The 27,940-nt window shown below is 38.6% G+C and overlaps 1 protein-coding gene across 3 annotated transcripts in view; it reads left to right on the forward strand.

Annotated features, from left to right (window-relative positions):
- Positions 1–27,940, forward strand: part of CDH2 (cadherin 2) — a 214,138-nt gene that overhangs the window by 107,555 nt on the left and 78,643 nt on the right. The window contains exon 1 of one of the 3 annotated variants that reach the window (XM_049620264.1): positions 20,960–22,494. The exons of the other annotated variants lie outside the window; for them this stretch is intronic. Within the exon in view, the coding sequence (XP_049476221.1) occupies positions 22,416–22,494 (79 nt within the window). The 5' untranslated portion in view covers positions 20,960–22,415. Of the gene's footprint in view, positions 1–20,959; positions 22,495–27,940 lie in introns of those variants that run through there. 3 annotated transcript variants of the gene reach the window in all.

The following is a 27,940-nucleotide window of genomic DNA, read 5'->3' on the forward strand; positions in this document are numbered from 1 at the left end:
CAGCATTCTTAGCGCTTGAGCCAGTGTCTGAGAATGTAGAACAGTAATCCCTTTTCCATATTAGGAGACAGAAGCATTTGTAGTTGAAAATAGCATTCCTTTCAAAAGATTCCTCTATTACATTTGCTCTAGAATGGATTCTTCTTACCATATAACTCAAGTGCCTTTTTTGAGAAGACATCTTCTGTAATCAAAATATTATTTTGGGTACCCTTTAAGCAGCCTACTACCTGCATCCTGGTACATGGATGTTATGTTGCATAGGTAGTCAGTTGTGAAGCCTAATGAGTTGAGATCCTTGCTTAAGATCTTGGCTTGGATCTTGTCACCTTTCTGAACAATGAAGTGTCAACAGGTGATAAACCCCTTGGTGATTGAGTTTCTGGCTCAGCTCCCAAGAGCTCTCTTTATAAAAAGACTGAGGACTGTTGAAGTGAGCTACAAACTGGGCAGTCACTGCAATTTATAGTTTTTTAGTAGCCACTGAGCACAGTACCTGAATTGTAGTGTACCTTCATTTGTGACATTCTTGGGTATGAGGAATCTTATGGTGAGCAGCTGCTGGGAAGGAAGGGACCTGAACATTCATGGTTCTTGGAGAAGACAAGTTGATGGAATAAGAGACAAGCAAAAGCAGGTTCATCAGGAAGCCAAGGAAACCAAAAGTTTAAGGCCTTTCACTTTTAGACCTCAGGTGATGGCTTTGCTGGGAGTTACTTCCGAGCCTCCTAGGAGGGAGAGAGAGGCCAGGTTGTAATCTGGAAACACTTCTGGTAAATTGCCTAAAGAGATGTCAGGAGAAAGAAACCTGAATCTCTCAAGGCTCTAGTAATTTGGGCAATTTGTTTTCTCATTTTAAGTAAATATTCACCTTAATTTATATTTTGCACCTTTGTGAAATAAGGCTCCCGTTTTCTGAATACTCTGGTTCTGGTTTATTTGCTCAGCACATTCATTTATTTGGGGGAGGTGGACGGTTACATTCATCCCTGTTTTTTTTATTTTAGTTCCTTCCTCCCTTCCTTCCTTCTTTCCTTTCTCCCTCCCTCCCTGCCTCCCTCCCTTCCTTCCTTATGTCCTTTCTTCCTTTCTCCCTTTTCTTGTATTGGCACCCTTCTGTGTCCCTCTTACACACTCTGATATATCCTCATATGCTATGGTTAGTGCTTCTTGGAAAAATTACTGGTTTAAGGATGAGAGAAACTGTCCTAATTCCCAGGAATTGCTTCCATACAAATATCATCTTCAGAGATGGGGTTCCTTTTGACACAGGAGAGAGAAAATCTCCCTCCGCCCCTCTGTTCCCCCACCCCCCTTCGCTGCCTTTGAGGAATTCATAGTTTTAAGAAATCTCCAGATGTTTCTCATCCAGACATGTCTGGAGAAATAAATGAAGGACAGCATATATTTTAAGTTGTTTTGGCTGTTAACGCCTCTCAGGCAGGCAATAAATATTATATTACTTTTTCCTTTGCCTAAGTCGATCTTAATGATAGAATAAATTGGGGCTGGTTATATGCAATATACTGTGCCGCCAGTGATTTTTGAAGATTGTAGAATATGGATGGTTACCAATAATAATCTGAAGCTCCTTTAGGAAGAAAATGTAGAAAAGCCAGTTAATGCTTTTTGAAGCATGAAAGAGGATACTTTTGTCTACAAATCCCAGGGATGTGTAGCTTAAACGCTGTGAAGTTTTACATATACACAGTTATGCTGTCAGATCTGTCCTAGCCAAGTAAATTTGTCTCCATAGACATCCTGCTGCAGATCATTACTGAGTTCAAGCTTCACTTTATGGCTTCCTAAAGCTCTAGGCCTCCTGCTGACATTTAGTTTTGCATGTAGATGAGAAAGGAGCCCCTGTGAAAAGTTTTTATTAGGACGTGTTAATGATGCTTTTGCTCTCAATACAATGGGTGAAAGAGATCTGCTGTAGTTGTGGGTATGTGCCACCGTAAATAACTTGCTAGCTTGCCCCATTTTTCTTTGCTCCAGTAGAGAAAGACTACTTCTCCACCCCTCCCTCCCACACAAAAGGGCATTCTTCTACCCTCAGTCAATGGACTTCCTTCGTGGTTGTTAGCTGTTGACTCCCTTGCCCACTTTCCTTAAACACACACACACACACACACACACACACACACACCCCAAATAGTGACTGTGCTATAGTAGTAAGATCTCCAGTAAAATGATTCAGATTCAAAATACAAGACAAGTAATGAAAACGCTGCTGTTGCCCCATAATAATTTGGGGGTGTGATTTTTTTCAAGTACTTTTTAAAGAAAAAAGAGAATTTTACGAAGCTGTATGCTTTTATTTTTCCCAAAATCACCATAAAAATGACTTAGGAGGGCCGTGCAGTGCTACTCAAATCTAATAGTTAAGTAGCTACTTTCTAACGTACTGCTTTTTTTTTTTTAATATAATATTATAATATAGTTTTAACAGTCTGGGAGGCTGTTAGACTTCTATGAAAGATGCATTTCATAATTTGTGTTGTTTCATTCCATTTTTCTTAATGTTGTACCATTAAAATTTGAAAAGTTTTTATATTCACATCTGCCTGATTTCATGTTAATGTCATGAATATTTGCATTATTAGCTCAGTTGCATGACAGAAACTACTTGATGTACAGTATCAGGAGCTGTTTTAGAAATGGTTTTATAATTTTTAAAAAGCCTAGGAATTTTAACAGTTTTCATCTACATGCTCTGAAAATAGTGAAAGCACACAAAACAGAGACTTTGTTGACCCAAGTTGAATACATTAGATTAAAATTTGTGGTCAGTTAGTTGAATAAGTTATGTATTCTCTGTTGGTAAAGTTGATAGACTCTTTCATTAAAAAAATTTTTGGGGGGTGCACCTGGGTGGCTCAGTCGATTAAGCCTCCAACTTCGGCTCAGGTCATGATCTCATGGCTTGTGAGTTTGAGCCCCACGTCAGGCTCTGTGCTGACAGCTGGAGTCTGGGGCCCCGCTTCAATTCTGTGTCTCCCTCTCTCTCTGCCCCTACCCTGCTTGTGCTCTCTCGTAAATTAATAAATGTTAAAAAAAATTTTTTTTAATTTTTTTAATGTTTTTATTTTTATTTTGTGTGTGTGAGAGAGAGAGAGAGAGAAAGAGAGAGAGAGAGAGAGGGGTGGGGGGGAGAGACCGAGCGGGGGAGGGGCAGAGAGAGAGGGAGAGGGAGATACAGAATCAAAAGCAGGCTCTAGGCTCTGAGCTGACAGTAGAAAGCTAGATGCGAGGCTTGAACTTGTGAACCATAAGATCGTGACCTGAGCCGAAGTTGGATGCTTAACTGACAGAGCCACCCAGGTGCTGCATAGATGCTTTCATTTTAGTGAACAAGAGAGTGAATAGTAGTCTATCCTCTTGCATTATATTTCCTTCCTTTGGAAATATTTGTAGCCACATTTAACATTTTATCTCACTTAATTTTTTAAAATGTTTTATTTATTTTTGAGAGAGAGAGTGCAAGCATGATTGGGGAGGGGCAAAGAGAGAAGAAAACAGAGGATCTGAAGGGCACAGCCCAGTGCTGTGAGCGCAGAGCTCGACGCTGGGCTCAAACTCACCAGCCATGAGATTATGACCTGAGCCGAAGTTGGACACACCCTACTGACCCACCCAGGTGCCCCCACATTTTAAGTATTAAAAAGAAATAGAAACATGGCTAGAAAAAAATATTAAATATCACTTGTTTATTGCAAAGAACAAGGCTGTTCATTGCAGCTGTTTGTAAAATTTAAAGACAGGAGCAAACCAAATGACCATGAGTTGGGAACTGGTTAAATAGATTATAGTACAACCATCTACGGATTAAAAAAGAACGAGAACTATCTATAAACTGCTGCGGAGAGATCCCCCCAATAACATGGTAAGTGACAACAACACAGCCAGGGAAACTGTACTTAAATCAGCATGGTTATTGTTTATCTTACTGTGTATTTTATGTAAGTATAAAACAAAACCAACAAAATGAAGACAACCATTAATGATGAAATAAATAAACTTCATTGTATAAAGCAGTTGTTGGCATAACCAGTTACACAGAGAAGGATCATTTCTTTTTTTTTTTTTTTTTTCAGATTTTTTTTTTAACGTTTATTCATTTTTGAGAGACAGAGACAGAGCATGAGCAGGGAAGAGGCAGAGAGAGAGGGAGACACAGAATCTGAAAAAGACTCCAGGCTCTGAGCTGTCAGCACAGAGCCCAACGTGGGGCTCGAACCCATGAACTGCTAGATCTGACCTGAGCCAAAGTCGGATGCTCAACCGACTGAGCCACCCAGGTGCCCCACGAATCATTTCTAATGGCACTAAGGCACAACAATTTAACTGTATATCCTTACTGGGATATACTCTGAGATCTAAAAGAAAGAGACAAAATTTTAAACTGTCTCACCATCATATTTGGTAGTCATGTTATACTTGGAAACTGTTGTCTGCCTATACTGTGGGGGTAAAGCAAGTGAGTAACCATGTTTTTGATTGGGAGGAAGAGAAAGCAGGTGGAAAAGTGAGATCAGTGCTATGGACATCCTGACATCCTGAATTTGAATGACCAGTATCCAAATGATTTTCTTTAAGTTTATTTATTTATTTTGAGAGAGAGCGCGCGCAAGTGGGGTAGAGGCAGAGAGACAGGGGAACGAGAGAATCCTAAGCAGGCTCCACACTGTTAGCGGGGAGCCTGACTTGGGGCTCCAACTCACCAACCATGAGATCATGACCTGAGCTGAGATCAAGAGTCAGACGCTTAACCAACTGGGGGCCCCTTAAAATGATTTTTTTTAAAAATTACAGATTTCTTAATATCTATCCTTTGAAGATGCCTGAAAGCAATGACCATCTAGTAGCAATGAGTAGCCCGGAGGTCCATATTGAGGTTCAGCGGAAGGAACCAGGGTTCTGAAGAAATGGCTGATTCCATGTCTGTGGCAAGAAGTATACTAGGTGACCTGGAATATCATGTTGTTCCACACACAGCAACATAGATATCAGCAGTGACCTGCTTTATCAAAAGGTCTCTCCACGTTGGGTCAACTTGGGCATTAACAAGGTTAATAACTTCAATGGAAAAGAAAAACTAACCCATTTTGGTCACTGTTTTGGAAAGTGTTAAGTAAAAAGGAAATAATGTACTTATATTATCTTTTCCTTGATGAATATTTCATGGTAGCCCTGTATATGGATAGATGATGAACATGGGCTCTTTTTTATAGAATTGTTGCAACTAACAAATGAAGAAGGAATTCTAGAAATAGATCATCACTATCTTGTATCTCCTGTTGAAATAGTGAGTCTAGGGAGTGATCACCAATGACTAAAAGAAAGAAAATCTAGTATGTCCTCCTAATAGGAATACACAGCATCATCTGTAAACTACTTTGCACCTTTCCCTACTTCCGCCAAAAAAAATAGTAACCCTGGATCTGATCAAATGGAAATTTGATTACTGGCTGAATATTAAGTAGTTTTAATGAATTATAGTTTACCTTTAGGTGTGATAGGTATTACTATCTTAAAAATGTCTAATACTTAACATTAAAAAAATTAAGGTCCTGGGGTCCCTGGGTGGCTCAGTCGGTTAAGTGTCTGGCTTTGGCTCAGGTCATGATCTCACAGTTCATGGGTTTGAGCCCCACATCGAGCTCTGTGCTGACAGCTCAGAGCCTGGAGCCTGCTTCAGATTCTGTGTCTCCCTCTCTCTGCCCCTTGCCTGCTTGCGCTGTGTGTGTCTCTCTCTCCAAAATAAATAAACATTAAAAAATAAAATTAAGGTCTTACTAACTTGCCTGATTATAAATGAAGGCAAGGACTAATTTTTAGAGTTTTCAGCATTGCATAGTGTATTAATTTTCTAGGGCTGTCATAACAAAATACCACAGACGGGGTGGCTTAAACAACAGAAATGTACTTTCTCATGGCTTTGGAGGCTAGACCTCCAAGGTCAAGGTGTTGGCGGGTTTAGTTTCTGTTGAGCCCTCTCTCCTTGGCTTGCAGGTGACCACCTTCTTGTTGTGTCCTCACGTGGACTTTCCTCTGTGGGCCTGTACATCTCTCTCCACATTTTCTCTACTTACAGGGACACCAGTCATACCGGATTAGAGCCCACCCATATGACCTAATTTTACCTTCACTACCTCTTTAAAGGTCTTATCTCCAAATATAGTCATATTCTGAGGTACTGAGGGTTAGAGTTTGAACATATGAATTTGAGGGTGACAAAATGCAGCCTATCACACATAAAATACTGATCCAAAGGAGAGAGATTAATTTTTTAAACTACAAAAAATAAGTCAGCTGGTTTCAGTGAACTATTCCTTGGTGTTGAACAAGTAGAAACACCCAGAAAACATCTGGCCACTTCGCCATGGCATATATTTTCACTTCCAGTGCTTTGCCAGCTTCTGCTTTGTTCTCATGTGCTTCCTTTCTGTTTTCTTTTGCTGCGTTGGTATCCCTGAAGTTTGAATACTATTCAATCACTTTGAAACACTTCTCTATGATCTTTGGAATTTCCCTACCTTTCCAAATAAATATGAGAAAGACCTTAGAGAGAAGCAAACCATTAAATAAGATGTTAGTTTTTCTTTAAATAAACTGAAGAGTTCACTTGTGTATGCCTTTTTAATGGCAATGAACACTGAGAAGTTTAAATATTTTGCTGTTGTTAGAGCCCAAATATAAACCCCTAATTCAAGTAATGATTTCTCTTCCTCTATCTGTTTAATTACAAGTCTGATATACATATTGATACTATGTCTTCTCTTAGTTATAACTCCCTTACATAAATTGCTCTCCATGTGTAATAAATTGAAAATGGAAGTTACGATTTTACTAATCACTTTTTCATTTCTTCATTTTTCCTTTTGGAAAACAATTATGGTGTTGGGAAATAGAAATAATTTTCTCTGTAAAATACACCACAGTGGAAAAACAAACTTGCTTTACACTTCGTGCACTGGTTATTCTGTGACACCTGGCAGTGATCACGAATTGTGTCAGGTCCGTAATGTCATTGAGATTCTCTAGGAAAGTGTTCACATTTTTTGAGACACATACCAATGTGATTAGGATCTGCTTTAAAATACTTTACACAGTAACAAAAAAGGGACAGATGAAGCGTATGTGGTAACATTCTGGTAATTGTCCAATCTGGATGATTCGTATGAGTCCATAAATACTATTTTTTTGTGTGTATTTTGTGATTATTCACAGAAAAAAATGCTATGGCAGAGTTATCATTGTTACACATTGATTTCATAAAAAAGCACATAACAGTATTTACCTCTTTGCATGAGCCATGTATTTGTTTTCCTATAGACATAGAGGCCTTCCTAACAGGACTCAGCTAAATGTGTGCTGGGAAACTTACTCATAAAGAGTCTTAATGTCAAGGGCAGGGCAGTTCTGCAGCTGGTAGGAAGCACTTTTGTGTATGATCCACCTATAGGCAAAGATCCAATTATTCTGTATTTATTGAAAATGTTTGGCGCTGGATATCTTAATTTTTAAAAGTCACGCACTCCTGATAGGTAGTGGGATGATTCTGACGTTGAGTGTATCATCTTACATGCAAATCCCTCCTTTTACTTTATAGACTCATCTTAGGATGAGCAGACATTTTTAATTGCAAGTCTGATATTACTGTCTGTAGAGATAACATCACTCTATTAATTATGCAGGGGTTATTTTTGTGTATGTGCATTTGGCATGTTCCCAAGGTCATTGTTACTCCTCACCATAATATCTAGTTTTACCGTGTCTTAAAGTTCTGAAAGATCTTTGCCCATTGCCATGTTAGCGATACTCTAGTGTCCACTACCAAGAAATAGAGGTAGCCTAACTACCCTGACATTTTAGGAAATCTCTGATAAAAGCTTATATGAGCAACAGAAATATTAATAATAATTTAGTATAACGCTTGGAAGGACTCTGCTTCAGCATCTCGGGACGCCTGGTTGGCTCAGTCGGTTAAGTGTCCCACTTCTGCTCTGGTCATGATCTCATGGTTCGTGAGGTCAAGCCCCACAGCAGGCCTAGCTGCTGTCAGCGCAAAGCCCACTTCAGATCCTCTATCTTCCCACCTTCTGCCCCTCCCCTGCTCATGCTCTCGCTTTCTTTCTCTCAAAAGTAAAAACATTAAAAAAATTTTAAAAAGCAACCTCAAGAAAAACATTAGTAGAAAAGTATTCAGAGTTATTGATTTTTGAAATATGCATAGGGTTTAGAATTGGGAAAGGAAAATTGTTTGAGAGAATTAGGTGTTTTCAGTTCTTAGCATGGCTCAATTAGGAATATACTGGTGAGGGAGATGTATGTTTAAATAAAAACAAACCCCCAAAAACAACTCTTGATTTTTCTTTTGCGTAGTCCCTATCAAGACTGAACTACCCTAATGGTCCGAGATGAAAAGCAAAACTTTTTTTTAAAGTATCCTCTTGAGCTAAAACTTATGGCTGTCTTAGGAATTTTCTAGGCTCCACTCCTCCTTTGCAAGAAGAGAGCTTTCAGGCATCCCTAGAGGCCTCTCTTTGTCAAGTGGACCATCTGGGAGCGGGAATGGGAGAGCTATTTCAGTGCCAGATGAGTCCCTACAGAGCAACAAAAGTGAAAAAGACATTATATCTCCTCTGTGCAGTTGGCTTGTTCCTCCGTTAAACATTTTTAAATAGAAAAAAAAAAACTTTGCTGAAATATGGTAAGTATTAGGGAAGCACCTACTTGAAACCTGAAGCTGCCACCTATTAACTCTGTGGTCTGAATTACTTAACCTCTGTAAGTCTTGATTTCCTTATCAGTAAGGGGGGTAAAGTTACATTAAGGGAATTGTTTTAAGAGTCCAATGAGTAGAAAATGACTGTTTTAGTGCCTGTGACGCTGAGCCATAGTATTTAATAAATGGCAGCAGCTAATTTATGTGGCTGTTGGAAAGGTTGGAGGGGGCAAAACTAAGAAGGTCCACTCTTACGAAGGCTTATAACTATACTGAATATTCTATCCGCAGTAATGAAATCCCTGTGCTTTCATTTCATCCTATATCATTTACTTACTATACAGGCACAGTGTATGATGATATATGAGCGATATCATTATTGATATTGCCCATCTCAGTTACCTGTTGCAAGAGGGATGCCGCATCACAAGCCAGTCCAAAACTCGGTGGCTAAAAACAGCAGTCGTGATTCTTGCTCGTGCATTTGTGGACTGGGTAGGGCTCAGCTGATCCAGGCTGGGCTTGGATACAAGCTGCAGCCTGAGTTTCGATGTGCTTCCCCACTCCCTTCATCCTCCTTAACTAGTGAATAGCCAGTATACATCCCTTTGCTGGGTGATGACATCCCCAAGAAGGCAAGCCTTACAGTACAAGCACATTTCAAGCATTGGTTTGTGCCACACCCCGTGGCCAAAGCAAGACACATTTGCAAACTCAACATCAATGGAATGGGAAAGTATTTTCTGCCCATTGGGGGAGGAGTGAATATTTGCTGTACAATAGTTCAAATGATTTAAATGACTTCCATCATCATAATAATAACTTATTGCATCCAGGTTAAGTTATACTGGGTTTCCAGAAGCAGTGAGCAGGTCTGTAGGATGAGGCTGGGAAGGTTTTTTTGTTGTTTTTGTTGTTGCTGCTAGTCGTTTACTTTTTGACATTTAATGTGCATGTGGCCTTGCCGTGGATATCACTCAGTAATGACTTAATCTAGTCACTTAGCTTCCTTGTGGTTAGCACACCACAATGCATATAAAAATTTTAAAGCACATTGGTGCTTTTCTACCGGTTTTACCAATACGCTTTATTCCATCTAACTTTCCCTTCCGTTCCTACCACAGTGTGTATTTGTACTGTTCATTTCATCTCTGTGTGAAGAGTTTCCTTTCGCACAGAAGGTAGAGTTTCAGGAGCGTGTTTAGCATCATAACAGGTGAATTGTAAGCAGCCGTGTGGCAACAGGCAACTGTTGCTTTGGTGTGAGTACTACATGCCCACAGCACGTTTTCCTGCGTTCATCACAGAGGAGGCTTTGGAAATGCATCCGCCTTGCTGGTTGGATTTGGTACTCACCACTTTTAAGTGCTTCTTTTTTCAAACTTTTCCTTTTACCTCCCCACGACCCCAAACAAATCAATCCAAAGCCCTCCGGTTGAAAACTTTTCCAAATGTGTGATGTGACACCAGCAGAATCTTTTGAAGAATTGCTGCGTATTCCTCTGAACATGCGATAACCAGGGGGTCAGGCAGTGAAACGGAGCCTAAACAGACATGTATGACCGCCGGCGTGTGGCAAGTGGACGGACAAGCTTTGTCCCTCTACTTGTATGCAGATGGTGTTGTCTGTTTGCTTTTTTTTTTTTTTTTCCCATACAGAAGTGGGAGACCAGTGCTGCTTCAGCTACCATTGATGAAAACCAAGCCTCCCGAAGTCTGATGGCAGGCTGCTATTTCACGCTCTGCCGTTTTTGTTCCAGCAGAAAATTTAGGTTGTCGTTTTTGCTGGCAGTGTGTGCCTCTTCTAAAGTGCAAAGACTGCTGCATTTAGTTAGGGGCTCGGCATTCTTTGCTTACATTCACATTCATGTCATGGTTATGGTGCTCCAGATTTATTAAACAGAAACACCTTCATGCGCACTGGGAAATAGCATCATGAATAACATCGTAGTCCTGAAGAAATGCCAAAAAACTTTAATGTCGGTCTCTCGGTACCCACTTGGAATGCTTTGGGGGCATTTGACCCACATTACATATCAAATACAGTTATTCTTTATAACAACCAGAATCATTATTTATCACTGTGTGAGGAAATTTGTGCAGGGTTGTGCCTATGTATACATTTCATGTAATGAAATCTCTGCCCATAATTTCAAGTGAAAAGCAGGTAAGTGAAGCACAGATGTAATGGGAAATTTTACTTCCACTCCCCTCCCTCTTTAGCTTTTAGCACTATACCCTAAATAAAGGTTAAAATATATCACAGTCCAAATTTACCAAGGCCTTATTCTTCATATGGAAACAATCTGTTTATGTCAGTATAAAATCTTTTAAGATAAGAACTTGAATAATTGGGTGAAAACTTTGTTTTTTTCGCTTTCCTGATACCCACTGAATTCAAGTCTAACATGGCTTCAGAAGGCACGTTTTTTTGTCTTGTTTTTACTTTATTTTAAAGAGGTAATCATAAGTATTTCAATCTTTTGGTCGCATGCTTAGCAGGCTAATCTTAACCTCTGGTCTTAAAACATCTTGAGGTGTAAAATGAAGAGCATTTTGATGTTCTCTTGCTCAGCTATGTATATAAAGGCCCAAGGCTTTCTATGATAGATAATCTAACGTTTATCAACATCTCATTCCTTCTTAGCTCCTAGCAAGCTTCTAGGTATTTCAATCTCTGTGCTTTTTTGTGACTCAGTTGCTTTTCCTACAACTACGAATCCACTTCCTAGGGAAGGGATGATAATTTGCGAAATGCCTGGAGCCCGGCCAATCGCAAGGCCACAGAAGATCTGAAGTATAAAAGGATCCCTGTAGGAATCACATCAGATACAATCATTTGGTTTCTAACACATCCCAGTAAAGCATGATGGTTGAAATACATAGGCTTCCTTTCACAGCCCTTCCCCTTGATTTCACAAAGAAAATACTGTGTACCTGCCTTAAGGCTACTTTGAAAGGAGAAATTTACTTCTACGTAATCACTCATGGCTCCTGATGCTTTTATCCATTTCTCCAGTTCAACAGAAGTGAAATTTTACATGCAAAATTACCATTGTAATCTGAGGGAAGTTCGTTGGAAAATCCAAACAAGTTTTTAAAACACTATTGAAGTTAGAATGTGTAGCATCTAAAAATCTATTAAACCGTCTCTCTTCTTTTCCTTCAGTTTTTTTTTTTTTTTTTTTTTGATTAGGTTGAAAATTAATGGATACATTACATCAATTTTATTCTGGTCCATGACAATATTTCATAGAAGATCTGTTACTTGGGATGCATTCTGCATGCTTGCAGAGCATTTTTCTTAGCTCTAGGCCTTACGTTAAACTTAATTTGATTGAGTAGAGTAAGATTTTCCTCGAAATTGTGATTTATATTTATATCCCTTCCCACCTGAATCACTGTATATCAAAAAAAAAAGTCCTTATATTTTGGTTTCTGACAACATCTTTGTATATATTCTTAATGTTTTAGTATGGCCTAGCTATCAACATTTTTTTTAAGTTTATTTATTTATTTATTTATTTATTTTGAGAGAGAGAGAGAGAGAGAGAGAGAGAGAGAGAGAGATAGCTGGGAAGGGGCAAAGAGAAAGAGGGAGAGAGAGAATCCCAAGCAGGCTCTGTACCATCAGTACAGAGCCCAACACAGGGCCTGAACCCATGAACTGTGAGATCATGACCTGAGCCGAAACCAAAAGTCAGAAACTTAACCTACCAAGCTACCCAGGCGCCCCTAGCTATCAACATTTTTGAAGAAATCACTCTCTATTTTAATCCACTATTAAACAGATTCTCCCAGTGCATTTTTGTCTCCCCGGTTTCTTCTAAACATTTCATTACCCACAAAGGAAGTTATGTGCAAATTTATTAAAGTTGCCCAAATTTCCTGATAATATAGAAGACATATTATTTGTCACAAATTACTAGACAATAAATAGTAAGTTATTTTCTGGTGTTACTCAGTAATGCATCATTCTTAAATTATTTAGGCCTAGGGCATTTATAACTCAAAGTGTCACTCATGGGCAATAGCTATCTTACAAAAATGAACATTTGACTCAGCCCCTTCTGAAACAATGTGTCAACTTCATCACATACTTGATTACCTTAAATAGGGTATTCTGAATAGCTGTGACAGAACGTTATCTTAATTAGTAGAAATCATAATTGCGAACACTTAGCATTTGCTATATTCTTGTGGATCCTAGGAGACACTGAATGTCTACAAATTCCAAAACATACTCTGAACTTTGAGTCTCATTCTTAGAATTCAAATTGCAAATACCCTCAACTGTCACTTTCTGCTTGTTACTTTAATTCATTCACCAAGCACATATGAAGGGCCTGCTATGTACCAGGCCTGAGCTGAGCTCCTGAGCCCCTAAAGGAATAAGGCACAGCTTTGCCCTTCAGCTTGGGAAAATACATACTCAAGCATGTGAAATACAAGCGTGAGTGCTATGATGGAAGTATTTAAGGGTTATAGCTGGAACACAAACATGGGGCGTGCTATATCAGCTGGGGCCTCGGAAAGGAGGTGATCCTGGAAAGATGCATAGCCACTTGCCGGGTGTGGTAGCACGGGCGTTCCCACTCAGATGGATCAGCATGAAGAGGCAAAGGAACACCTACACAGTCTGATGGGTGCAGGTGGATTTGATTGGAGTTCACTAACAAAGCATGGCCACGGCCACGTTGTCAAGGACATGTGTAACAGTCCAAAGAGTACATCTTCATTCTCCAATCAATGTTGAACTATTAATAGATTTAAATTTGATCAGCTTTGAGTTTTAGAAAGACTTACTCATTAGCTGTTAAGAGGGTAAATTTGGTGAGTGTAGCAAAGGCAAAGTTTATCTGTTAGGAAGCTCTCCCTGGAGGCCTGATGAGCGGTAGAGAGGGTCTGTGTGCCAGGGAGAAGCAGAGAGGATGTTATCTAGAAGATGTTAAAGCTAAAAGTCCACAGGACGTGGAGACCAGTTGGGTAAGGCAGGATTCTAAAATTATCATACTTGCAGCTCTGTGACCAGCAGATGGGATCATATTTCAAGGTAAGGGATATAGGAGGACCCAGGTTGGGAGGAATATGGCTATTAATTTTTCTCTTGTACAGATTGAATTTAGGATTTGAGGTATGTCCATGTGGGAGGGTCATACAGACACTTAAGTCTGTGTCTCTGGGTGGCTCAGTCGGTTAAGTGTCTGACTCTTGGTTTCTGTTTGGGTTATGATCTCATGGCTTCGTGAGTTCTAGCCCCACGTTGGGCTCTGTGCTTGACAGTGCAGAGCCTGCTTGGGATTCTCTCTCTTCCTCTCTCTCTGTCCTTTCCCCACTCGTATTCTGTCTCTCTCAAAATAAACAAATAAAAATCATAGAAAGGATAGAAAATAACTTTCCTGTTAAAAAAAATTAATAAATATGTGTCTCTGAATCTCAAGAAAGAGCTTTAGGTTAGAGGGACAGATTTACGTTGTAATGAAATAAAAATGGCTTTCATAATGAAAGAAAAATGGCTTTCATTTATTGAAAACATTCTATGTGCTAGGCCCTGTTCTAGGTGATTATATATATAAATATAAAAGTATAATATAAAATTTACATATTTATTTGTAGTATTTTCAAATCTTTGATGTAACTCTAAGAACAAAATATTATCTTTATTTTATTAAAGAGTAAGTAAGGCTTAGAGCAGTAAACTTGTGTAGGCTTCCACATCTAATAATTTGATGATTTTCTTTGATTTGCATTGGATTGCAAACATATCATTAAAATAATGTTCACTGACCTTTTCCAGTGTCATTTTTAGTATGGATGGGAAGCAAGGTATGAACATAGTGGCAAGCTATATGTGCACGTAGACTGGGCTTTGAAGGCCAATAACAATATCATACAGAGAATATCGGAATGTTGGTAGATTTCATTTTATCTTATTGGCAATAGGAAATATTGGAAGTTTTCAGCAGGATGATGAGAAAAAAGGAAGTGAATTAAAATAGACCAGTGGGAGGGAATATAATATTAATGTTCTTTTGGTTGCAAGTAGCAGAAACCAACTTAAGCAAATGAGATTGTTTATTGGAAGAATACCAGGGAAATCTCGGAGAAAAAAAGAGGTTAACAGCCAAGAATGGAGCAGTTTCTGGAATTTCCCCTTCAGGGTGCAGCCAAAAATTAACACGCTATCAGCGGGTCCCTGTGTTTCTGTATCTCTGCTCAAAATACCAAGAGGCTGAGAAACAGATGAGCAGTCCAGCCGGGTGTGGGGCCTTCACTGCGGATCCTGTCAGTTGTGATCATTCACATGTAAACATGGCCTCTCTAGGTCCAACTTTTGACCTTAGGGAAATCATTTCTTCTCTCTTTACTTGATTTGTTAACAATGATATTTTGCAAAGGTGATGACCATAACATAGTGCTGTTGGGATATTTATTTCATGAGGAAAAGCCATGAAATTTGAAGTAAACTGAGATGTAATGAAAACTCAGTGCCATCAACCACTAAGGAACTTATTTTAAAGGCCCTTAAAAATCACATGTCTCCCTCAGCTTCTCCAGATCAAACCTGTTTTCCACGTCTGCACATTTTTTCTCTTGAGCGGGAAGGAGCTCTGACCATCCTTCCATTCCTATGTCAGGTCTAGTTTCCTGCTAGAAGTTATGAGTTCTCATTACTATTTTTTTCTTCTCCTTTAATGGAAAATGGTGAAATCCTTTCATTTCATAAACCAAACAGAAAGAAGGCAAGATTATACATTAAGCCCTTAATTTCCTGTAATAATTTGTCTTTTTTTTAAATGTTTGTTTATTTTTGAGAGAGAGAGAGAGAGAGAAAGACAGAGCATGAGTGGGAAAGGGGCAGAGAGAGGGAGACACAGAACCTGAAGCAGGCTCCGGGCTCTGAGCTGTCAGCACAGAGCCTGATGCAGGGCTCTAACTCATGAACCATGAGATCATTACCTGAGCTGAAGTCCGGTGCTTAACCATCTGAGCCACTCAGGCGCCCCTATAACTTGTCTTACAATGTAAATGTTGCCTTAATTTTTCTTCAGTGTTGTATGTGTATATATTTTTGTTTTGTTCATTTCTGTATCCCTAGGGCTTATAGCAATGCCTACACATAGTAGGTGCTCAATTGCTAATTGCTGAATGAATGAATGATTTTATAAGACAAGTGAAATGACAAAAAATAGAAAAGAATTTATCAAAGTTTAAGATCAGCAAATGCTTTGGGAGTGTTATGTCAGACTGTCACTGCAGTGCACCAACTATAATACTGTCTGTAAAGAGTGGGTTTAAGTATCAAAAGATCATCTTAGATGTCATCTGAGGCAGGGTAACCATGGAATTACTGAAGAACTTCTAACTTAAGATACTCTTAAAGTAAAATAATAAAGCATTATTCTAGTAATTCCAATGTTAGGTTATTAGGTATTATAAAGGCAGAAAATCTTATTTTTGAATAAACAGAAAAATTCAATTGTTAAAAATATAATACCCACAATTTTAAGATTCCTATATACATACAGTCAAAAAACTTAACAGTAAAATGTATTAGCAGAATTTAAACACACCTACGTTGTCAATAAAAAGCACTCCTTAACAGTTTAGTATATCAGATTTATCAGTGTTGGGTTTCGTATTTCTTGTTTTTATGGTGATGATTGCCTTCCTAGTACAGAACTATGTCTCAGTTCTAACTCCAAAAGACATAACAAAAGTTAAAGACAAGTATTTAAAGGGAAAGTCAGGGAGGTGCCTGGGGGGCGCATGTGTGGCTCAGTAAAGTTAAGCTTCCAACTTCAGCTCAGGTCATGATCTCAGTTTGTGAGTTCAAGCCCTGCCTCTGGCTCTTTGCTGTCAACATGAAGCCCGCTTCATCCTATACCCTGTACCCTTCATCCTGTAGGGTACATCCTCTGTACCCTACTGTCTCTGCCCCTCCCCTTCTTGCACTCTCTCTCAAAAATAAATAAAAACATTAAAAAAATAAAAACAAAGGGAAACAGGTGCCTGGATGGCTCAGTCGGTTGAGCATCCGACTCTGGGTTTTAGCTCAGGTCATGATACCAGAGTTGTGGGACTGAGCCCTGCATTGGGCTCTGTGCTGAACATGGAGCTTGCTGAAGTTTCTCTTCCCTCTCCCCGATTCTAGCACTCGCGCTCCCTCTCTCTCTCTCTCTCTCAAATAAATAAATAAATAAATAAATAAACAGTCATCTCTTGCTTTAATTCATTGTTTTCATCAATAAATTATATTTAAAACTTTCAAGTATGAGATAAATAAGGTCTGAGGATTTAATGTATAACACGGTGACCGTAGTTGATAATGTTGTATTGTGTAATTGAAAATTACTAGAAGAGTAGAACTTATTTTCACCAAAAAAAAATGCATATAAATGTGTGTGTGTATAATATACATATATGTGAGGTCGTAGCTGTGTTTATTAACTGGATGGCAGGAATATTTTTACAATGTATACATATATCAAATAATCACGATGAACACTTTAAATATCTTAACAGTTTTGTCAGTTACACCTTAATGAGCTGAAAAAAATTATATTTAAATAAAATCAGGGTAAAATGCTTAAGGTAATTGGGAACATCTCAATGGAATGTATACTTCCACATATCATTTTCAGAAAATACATTTCTCTTTTTAATCATTTCATTCATACTTACCGTTAGTGGGAACTTTATAAGTTGTTTATGAACTACAAGAAAATATGTCAAGTGTAGGATTGTTGAAAACTGCCGGATGGGCTGGACTTCGCATGCAAGCCTTGCATCAGTTCAGAATGGAGGACATGGAGGCAGGTCCGTGCTTCTTCAGTGCTTCCTAATTCTGTTAAGAATGATTCATGTAGAAGAAGGAAGGGAAAGAGGTAGATTGATCTCGAGGCTAATTCTATTCCTAATCTCTCTGAGCCTGCTAACAGTGTTGGTTGCACTGCTGTGGCATTTTTTCCTGTTGTCATGGACACTTACCCATTGAAAACACACAGACGCCTGCTGACTGTCCATTTTTTCACATTGCCTGGTGAGTCTTGGGTCTGATTCAGGCTTTGATGAAAGCGGAAAGTACTCAATAGAAATTCATTCTTCTTATTTTATGTAAAACTTGATGTGTGATTCCAGTGAGAAATTAAATGAATCCTGATTTTGTCTGTTAGAAATGTCAGAAACATTTATGGAGCCCATGGGGCCAACGGATACCTTATTTTAAGTAGAAGGGGCAGATTTGCACTTCAGGAAACCACTCTTCGAAACATGCGAATTAAAAAGATGCTGTTTCAAGAATGCACCAAGTGATAAAGATTTCATTATTTTATTAATGTATAATCTAGTGCAATTTCTAAGAGAAAGACTTTTTTATTCATAAAGATAGTAATTCATGGCTCATGCTCACTATGGGCTCCTCCATGACTGAAAGGCAGTGAAGCATTTTGAAAATGCATACTAGGCTTTGGAATCACACAGCTGTGTTTAAATACCAGATCTACCCCTGATGCGTGACCTTGGACCTGGTACTTTATCACCCTGTGACTTTTTTTTCGTCTCTAAAATAACACCTCCCTCTTATAGTTGTTCTTAGGATTAAATGAGATAGTGTGTAGAGGCATATTTGGAATAAGTGCCGAGTCAATGGACCAAAGCTCTTTCACTATGAGAATAATGAATTAAAATCATTGGCATTTGTTTGTCCTTCACTATACTGTGAGTCTCTGCAGGGCCAGGACTGGAGTCATCTATCTCGGTATTCTGTGTTTAAATCTTGTTGCACTTAGTAGGGCAGCATTTACTATAGTGAGGGTTTGCAGTGTTCTGCATCAGAGGTCAGCTGGATTCTGTTGATCCTGGCCACAGGGCCAGGACTGGAGTCATCTATCTCGATATTCTTGTTGCACTTAGTAGGGCAGCATTTACTATAGTGAGGGTTTGCAGTGTTCTGCATCAGAGGTCAGCTGGATTCTGTTGATTCAGCTTCTGCTTCTACTTTTTTCTCTACTTCCTGCATCTGATATTTTTCAAGCAGTCACCAGGTTTGCTACCTATGGATAATTTTGTTCCAGATACTTTTGTTAATAGGAGGTAAAACTAAGAGTTTTTGTGTTGAATGCTGTTGTAGGAATACAGGTTTTATCAGGGCACTGACCTAAGAAAATTAGCATAATCTGTCCATCACAGAATTTTAGCTGCTTGGAAGAGAGTTAATTATTTTGCTGATGTGGTGGCCCTGTGGTACCATCCATTGGTACTCAGTTTTTGGAATACTGCCATACCAGAAATCATACGTGGCCTTCTGCTTCTGTGAAGGCAGTTTTGTAACTGTTACGGTGCTATAAAGCTATAAGGTAGTGGTCTTATTGTTATCCTGGACAGTTAACATAGTTATGTAGTTCCCTGTGCTAAAGAGCAGTGTCTTAACTGTATAGCAAAGCAAGTGGAAATGACTAGAGTGTGTCGCATTCTTGCTTAGACATGTAACTCCAAGGCTCTGTGCACAAATGCTCAGTCAACTGTCAGTAAGCACTCTGGCTCCATCTAAGGAAACAGTTATTTATTCTTCAGTAATACCATTTAAAGGTATTATCAAAATAAAAACCACTCACAACTTTTATTTGTGTTTAATTGGTCAAAAAGAGGTTTACTTGTGTTTTTGGCATTGGCAATCAGTTGTTGCCAATCTTACAACGTGTGTTATCATCAGAATATAGTTTGCAAGACATTGTCTCGTTGCTTGTCTCCATACTCTCCTTTTTTTGAACCATAAATGTTGACAGACCTTAACTTTGCCTTCTTTGTGTCTACAGAATCACTATAAAATGTGAAGATCCATTTAATAGTCACACAAGGCTCTAAATTTTGTGGAATTTCTTATTCCCACAACTAGTAGAATTGGGAGAAAATTATCTTTACAAATTAGTGGTGAGAAGAACTTGACAAAAAAAAGAAAAAAAACATGTGATACAGACTGTGAAATCCAGACATGGCAGTGGTAGAGCAGAAAATAGGTAATTATAACAAGCCAGAACGTAAATGGGAGCTAGAAACCTATCATTATTTGTAGTTCATTTGGTCCCTAATAATGGTAGTTTGTTCTCTTTGACAGTTGTGGGACCTGGGCAGGTTGCTTAATCTCCCTGAGCCATAATTAATCCATTTATAAAATGGAAATACAAGTTGCTGAGTTGCTGCCTACTCGGGCTGAAGCGAGGATCAGAAATGATCATGTCCATGAAATCATGGAAATATCAACACCAGTCTCCTAAATCTAAGAACACATTGGAAGGAGCACTGGACAAATGCAGCTAGCAAAGAGTGCCTATGTGCCAGCAAGCCTAGAACTCAGACATCCCATGCATCATAATATCCCCACCCTCAACCAGGCCTCAGAATGCTCCAATGTCAGAAATGTGGATTCATGCAGGAGGACGGTTAGTGTAGGTTATGGATTTACCAGAGACAACTTTCAATGACCTCGTTCCAGTGACTTCAACAAGATAAATGACACGTGTGTCTCCATCATGGGACTGGGTACTTCTCCAGGGATGGTCTGTGGCGGTCGTGTATGAATCTTCTACATCTCACACTGTGTTAGACACTCGGAAGATGCATAATTCATATATAAGTTGGGTTTTTTTTAAATTTTTTTTAATGTTTATTTTCGTGTGTGTGAGAGAGAGACAGAGAGTATGAGGAGGGGAGAGAGAGGAAGACACAGATTCCAAAGCAGGCTTCAGGCTCCTAGCTGTCAGCACAGAGCCCGACACGGGGCTCGAACCCACGAACCACGAGATCATGACCTGAGCTGAAGTCAAGCGTTTAACCAACTGAGCCACCCAGGCGCCCCTATATAAGTTTCACTGCTAAATTAAGTCAGCAGTTCTGACAAAAAATCTTCCACAAAACTGTTTCCTCTTTCAGATTTAATTCATTTCCATTCATCTTTCCACTAGTCAGTCAGACTCAGAACACTGGAATCTTTTTTTTTTTAAGTTTATTTATTTGTTTTGAGACCGAGACAGACAGCATGAGCGGGGGAAGGGCAAAGAGAGAGGGAGAGAGAGAATCCCAAGCAGGCTCCAGGCTGTCAGCACAGAGCCCGAGAGATCATGACCTGAGCAAAAACCAAGAGTCGGACGCTTAACCAACTGAGCCTACCCAGGCGTCCCTGGAATACTATTTGACTTATTTGCCATTCATAGGTAATCCTCACCCTTACGTCAGACTAGTTATCAGTTCCTCCTCATTCTGTCTTCACGATCCCTGTGGGTATAGGTCTCTTCTTTTGAGGTTCCTGGTTGCCATCACTCTGGCCCAGTTCCTTAGGCTCCAACGCTGACCTCTTTAGTGCTCTGCCAGTCTTTGGGTTTCATTCATACTTCCAGCCTTTATGTTTAAGTTAGGTCATGTGTCCCAAAACACCATGTGCACTTCCCCTGCCCAAAAGCCTTCAGCATCTTTGTCCTAAATGTTTGCAAGTCCTCTCTGGTATGTCCATACTAAATTTAGAAATGTATCTTCCACTTCCTCCTTATGTGAACTATATTTTAAGAAACAACTGGCTTTCGCCTTTCCTTGGACTTGTCATCCGCTCTCTTTATTCTGCTCGGTGTTGTTCCTCTGCTTACTGGAATCTCCTTTCTTCCTCTCTGTGCCTCTCAAAACCCTCCATGGTTCAGCATTGTCTCCAGAGTATTTCTGTGAATTACTGCAGGTTCTCACAATATTCTTAAGCTGTCCTAGAATATTTAGTGCATGGTGTGAACTGGAAAGTTAATAGTTGAAAAGGGGATGTTTAAGGACAACACAACATGTGACAAGCCATTGTAAAAAGCAGTTGTACCCTCATGGAGGAAGTCAATCTGAAACCCCATGAAGTTTCATGGTGTGTTTAATGTCTATAAAAATCTGGGAGGAAAAGCATCCTTTAAGAATCTTGTATCTACCCATTAGTAAAATTATTTTAAGGCATGTTTTACACATAGAACATCTTTCATTTTACATGGGGTGCATGACTTTAATTATGAAATTTTGTATTTTAGCAAGCATTCACAGATAGATTCTTTTGACGTTTAATCTCAAATTCGTACCCAATTTAAGGTATAAAACCAGTGACTCCTTACCAGTCCTAATTATCTTATAAGCACTTTGAGATGCTGCTGGGTACACAAAGCACATTTATATTGACTTTTCATTTAAGTTGCTTCTTTAGAGAAAGCTAGGAGAACAACAGATTTTTTTACAATAGCAGATTGCCAAGTAACAGGTGATGGATAGTTACAAGCCGAAAAAACTAGAAAGAACACGAATCTTAAGGTAACCAAAAGGGAGATAATTGTCCAAATAGAAATGCTGTTTTACCCCCTAAGAGTTTATTCTTATGTTGTATTTTGTTTTGCAAACAGACAAAAGGACCGGCAGAGCTCAGGAAGGTTTTGTGTTGCTCCGAGGTTGGGGGCAAGAATTTGAAAGGGATCAGTGAATCAGATGTAATATGGGCTCTGTTTGAGCCACCCAATCTCTGTTTTGCTGACGGTCAGTATTCCAGTTATAAAAGGCTGCATAGGCATTTCCGTCAGCTCAAAAGAACTTTATCCCTGTTTTCATTCTGACATACCTATTATGACTTTGTTCACTAAGCAGAAGGAATTATGGGAAATGGAAACTCAATGGCATGTTTTTATTAAAGACCAATGTGTGTATCTTCACTGAGAAAGTAAAGAACCAAGCAGAATCATATGTTTTCCTTTCAGGTAACAAAAATCGCCTTATTTATTCCCTCCAACAGTGATTTAGTGAAATTGGAAAACAAAGTAGCATAAAATGAGAAAGCTTATGTACAAAGCATATTTTTGTATTTTAAACATTCAGTGATACTATGAATTTCCGTTACTCTAAAATCAAACTAAAACATAATCAGAAGAAAACTGCGCATATAATCTTATGGGGACAGGAGTGGTGGTTGAAGGAAGGAATATTTAAAAGCTGTGTTTCCACTTTGCCTTCTTTAAAGTGGTAAGTTTAGAGAATTGCACATTTACATTTCAAAATAAGATACATGTTTTCAAATTCAGGTAGCAATACTTTGCAACAAACTGCATTTGTCCCTTTCTGTATATTCCAGACATTTTCCTGCAAACTGCAGGTAAATTAAAATTTTACAAACCAAATATTTTTGTGGCTACTTTCTACCTCTTGTGATACTCTGTTTAATCATGTTATTAGATGTCAACTTCAGCTCTTAAATTTCTTGACCTAATTTCCCTAATCCCCACTCTGTAGCTCTTCATTTTAATTCATATAATTCGCTAGAGAAATTTTTAGATGAGACTTTCACTTCTTGATGGTAGATCACTTGCTCTGTTCACTTTTATATTTCTAGCTCGTCTCCCAGTACTTATCTTGTAGTAAGACTTATATTTTCAGGCACGATATCATGCAGCTACAGAAAGGAACCTTATAAAGTGAAGAACATTACTTTGTCTTTAAATTTCAGTTCAGATGTCTCTCTTTTCATAAATCTAATTTATTTTAAGTGGGATTACTCTGTATTTAGTTGCTTAAATGTGTTTAAGAAAGTGGCCCATAGTTGTCTTTATTAGGATCTACTTTGAGCTTAGCAGATTTTCCCAAAAATAAAGTCAAACTTAAAAGTCCTTGACTGTGAGTCATCTTTAAATAAGAGGTCTATGGTAACATAAAGTAGCTCTACAAGTCTGGAAAATGAAGGTTAACCTCATTAACTTTGTTAAAATTTGCCAAACTTCAAGGGATTTGAAACCGCCTAGAAAAACAATAAGGTATTCAACAAAGTTACTTGTTTTAAATTCTGGACTGTAATCCATTAAAGAATTATCAGAAGGTACTGTGTGCATATAAAATAGGCTGCTTAAAGAAGATGACTTTGAACCTGAGAAACAGAATGCTACTCATTGTAAACCAAACTTGCTGTGGAATGTTTACATGTGGCCATTGTGATATGAACCGAATAGACAATGCCTCTCTTATAACAACCAGTGAGTTTATTTTATTAGAAACTTTTATATTCTTTTAAGTCTATTTATTTATTTTGGGAGGTGCGGAGAGAGAGGGAGAAAGACTCCCAAGCAGGCTCTGTGCGGTCAGTGCAGAGACTGACGCGGGGCTCAATCCCATGACCATGAGATCATAATCTGAACCAAAATCTGGAGTTGGATGCTTAACCAACTGAGTGACCTAGGCACCCTCTGAGTTTATTTTATTAGAAATTTCAAAAAGTAAACATGACATACAAAAGTTAAAGGAGCACCTCTTCTGTTGTAACTTAAGCCTGGAATAGTCATGTTGGTTTTCTCATCATCTATCTCCCAAGGAACTTTGTAGGTCTTCAGTTCATCTTTCATGAAAAGCATTTATGCCATCAAGCCTGGAAACTTTGGAGACTGTAGCCTTAGTTCTCTCATGTGCATAATTTTATTTTCCAGAGTTACAACAGTTTTGTGCTCCTTACTAAATAGTTCTAAAGAACTGTTCCACAGAAGTTTGAGTTTTACCTTTCCTCATTGACATTCATTATTTAAAGGGAATGGGCCACAGAATTTGTAGCTTGAAATACTGGTAGTATCTTTTGATCATCAAGATTTATATGTGTTGTGACACTTAGTGCTGCAGTGACTGAAATCTGTTTCGTGCAGAGAAGTCGCCTGGTCTATTCCGGGAAGAGTTGTGTTTCAAACAGAATAACTTGAGCTTCTTTTCTTTTTTGTGAGGACATACAAAGTTTAGCGAAAGAAAAACAGCTAGATTATAAATTACAGTTCATTAACACCAATGTAAATTGTTAACCTAATGAAAAGAAGAGTGACCATTGAATAATCACAGTGAGTTTTATCACTGTACCTGTTACTACCCCTTCAGCTGTAATTACATGGAATGTGATATATGGACTTTAACTTTGCTTTGGGATTTGGGGCTTTTTAAAAACTAGAGAAAAATACACGAAAAAAATAACTTACTCCTGTGTGAGTTTTCTTGTCCTTTTTGTCCAGAGAAGCCATTGTATTTTGGTGAAAGCCTGCTCAAACAACAAGAAAAACAAAAACAAACCAAAATAACTGGAGTACCACCTTCAGTGGTGATATTCACTCTGGAACTTGTTGTGATCCCAAATTTTAGATTATGTGTATGCATATTTTTATGCTGTAAAAGATATTAGCAGTCATCCAATGAAACTCCTTCACATTACAGCTGAAATGAAAATTCAAAGCTGTTTAGAGAATTATTCAGTATTAGTGGAACCACAACCAGGACTTAGTTTACTGGCTGTAGTCCACTGCTCTTTTTATTTTTTGCATCAAACAAGCACAAAATTATAAAACTCTCATTATCAATGACATTTGTTCCTATTGAAGAAAAGTACACTATGTCAGACTAGTTGAGGATATAGTTCAATTGAGTATAAAATGGTAATGTTTTATTGAAGATTACTTATACATGAGATTAGATTGGCTTTTATACAAGCAGATTTCTTTTAGTATCTTTTAGCTTCATTAATAATTCATCTCATTAGATAGTAAAGTTACTTCTGTATTGTACTCTAAATTAAAGTGCATATTTAGTGCCCTTGTTGGTTGGACTATAATTTATACAAAGCGTGCTTATTATGTAATGAATCTGATTTTTCTATGTGACTTGTGGAATCAATCCCATTTCTTTATAATCACATCTTGCATATTATATTGTGTGTTTTTTAATAATTCCTGTATCTAAAAAATACCACTAATGGTCTTCCTCATATAAATAGATCTAACCCATGGCTCAGGAAAAGGGGAAATGCTAAGCCTTCATATAAAAACTACAATGACATTTAAATTTTAATGCTTAATATTACTATCAGATATGCGTGTTACACACACACACATACACACATACAGTCCCTAAATTCTGTGAACCAATTCATGTGTGTGGGTAATTAGATCTTTAATTTGTGCCTATGTTGACTTTTCTTCTTCAAGCCTCATGTATTTCAGCCTACCTGGAGACTGCAGTAAGGGACTTTAGTCCATAAATATTCCTCCCCCACAAAGATAATACATCCTACAAACACCATGCCAAACAAATTTGCCCTAGGAAAAAACCCTTTATACTCATTTTTAACAAAGACATTGAGTGAGGAACAATTGTGATCCAGGCACTGCTCGTAACACAAACGTTGAAGCCTCTGTGAAGGCACCATCACTGGGGTTTCCAGGCCCCATTGATGCTGAAGCCATCACCACGCCCCTCTCTCCACGCAGCCTGTTGGAATCCCGCACTTCCTTCTATGTTCAGATCAAAAGCCAGCTGCCATTTCCATTATGTCTTCAGTGATCCCCTTCCTTCCCCTCCAGATGTACTTGTCAAGAGCTTTGGCTTAGCCCACCTTGTTATATATTGTTTTACTTTGCTGTTAGTTATTGAAGGCCTTTCCTCCTAAATTTAAATGCCTAGAGGTCAGGGACCTTGCCATATCCACCTCTGTATTCACCTTAGATGACAGAGTGGGAATCATTTGGTTATTTTTCATTCAGTGGTGGCAATTCAACAAGAGATGGAAATACCCCTTGGTCCTGAAATACAGCGGGTGCCTCCTAGGCTGTCGCCAAGAACTTCAGACAGCTGTGTCCCCACTTTCAATGTGACCAGGTAACTTAACACTCTGTGGCCTTTTGTTTCCCTGCATGTAAAGGTGGGGAACTGTGGTACAAAAAGGAAAAGGGAAAAAAAGTACATGAAAGTATTTGGATCATTGGAGGTGATTTCCAAATGAGATATTAGATCTCACATTCTGAACCCTGGACTCCTGACTTAGAAACAGCAGTAATGAATTATATGGTTGACTGAGTACTCCATTCAGAGTATAGTGCAAAGCACTTCACTTTTATATGTAGATAGATGGATGGATTCACACATACATACAAAACCAGTTAATGTGATATTATTAACTTGAGCTGTTGGATCTGAGGAAGTGGATGCAATATCCACCTTTGTGCTTTGTTTCCTTATATTGAGAGTGATGCTGTACACATTCTCATTGAAGCAGGATTATAATTGGTGGTTGAGATGCTGTGGCCACAAGTTTATGTTAAGGGTTACGAGTCCCCAATTTTGAGAAGACCTAGTATACACATGAGTGAACGCTGGCTCAACACTAGACTGTTGTTACTGTTGACCTTGTCCTTTACTACTAAAGAACTAGTTGGAATTTGTTCATTCCTCCTGCAAGTTTTCAAATAGTGTTGTTTGAGAGGCTAGTGATACAGTAGAACACAGACTCTGGGTGATCCATAGCATCTCATCCACAGCTGCATGTTCTGGTGGTTAGATCAGTTATTAGATTACAGACATCAAAACATTTTTGTTTTCCCCCTCTCTATTTGCTTAGCTCTTCCTAAAGTGTGTAATATGCTACAGCCTGCCCCGTGCATTCTATGATTCATATCACTTATCTCTAGTCAAACCAGCTAATGAATGAAAAAGGGTCTCACATTCCTTTTATTCATTAATTGGTTTGAATGAAAAAAGTCCACTCTAATTATCCATTGGTACCAGTGACATGGAAAGAAACAACAAAGAGAAGAAAGTTGGGAAAAATTAATGAAAGGTAACTTTCTTTAATAATAAAGCCTATAAAAAGACCAAAATAAATCAAATGATCTGTTATCTGGACAGTTGGCTTTCCAAGTTTTCTTGCTTCCTCTCCACTTTTATTTTTCTTCTCCTCTCTCTTGCACTGTGTGATATTTCAAATATATAGGAAAGGACTTGAGGCTTGTTGAGGCTTGTTGCTAAAATGCGTAATTAATATGCTACCACGAGACTGGTGGCCCTGTGAGCTCGGACAACAGGAAAGGAGGGTGAGGTTGCAGGGCCAGGGACCTTTGTGAAGGGTTTTATTCTCTGTGTGATAGGAAGCCTTTGAATATGATCTAATTTATATTTTTAAAAGCCCACGGTAGGTATCATGAAGAGTGGAACGGATAGACCAGTTAGAGGCTCTAGCCACGATTCAGCCCAGATAATGGCTGGTGATGAGATGGTAGTCATGGAGGTGATGAGAAATGGCCATATTGGAGATATATTCTAAAAGTAGCTCCTGAGTGGCTCAGTCTCCAAGTATCTGACTCTTGATTTCAGCTCAAGTCATGATCTCATGGTTTGTGAGTTCAAGCCCTCGATTGG

Source organism: Panthera uncia (genome assembly GCF_023721935.1).
Source record: "Panthera uncia isolate 11264 chromosome D3 unlocalized genomic scaffold, Puncia_PCG_1.0 HiC_scaffold_8, whole genome shotgun sequence".
NCBI classification, from domain to species: Eukaryota; Metazoa; Chordata; class Mammalia; order Carnivora; family Felidae; genus Panthera; species Panthera uncia.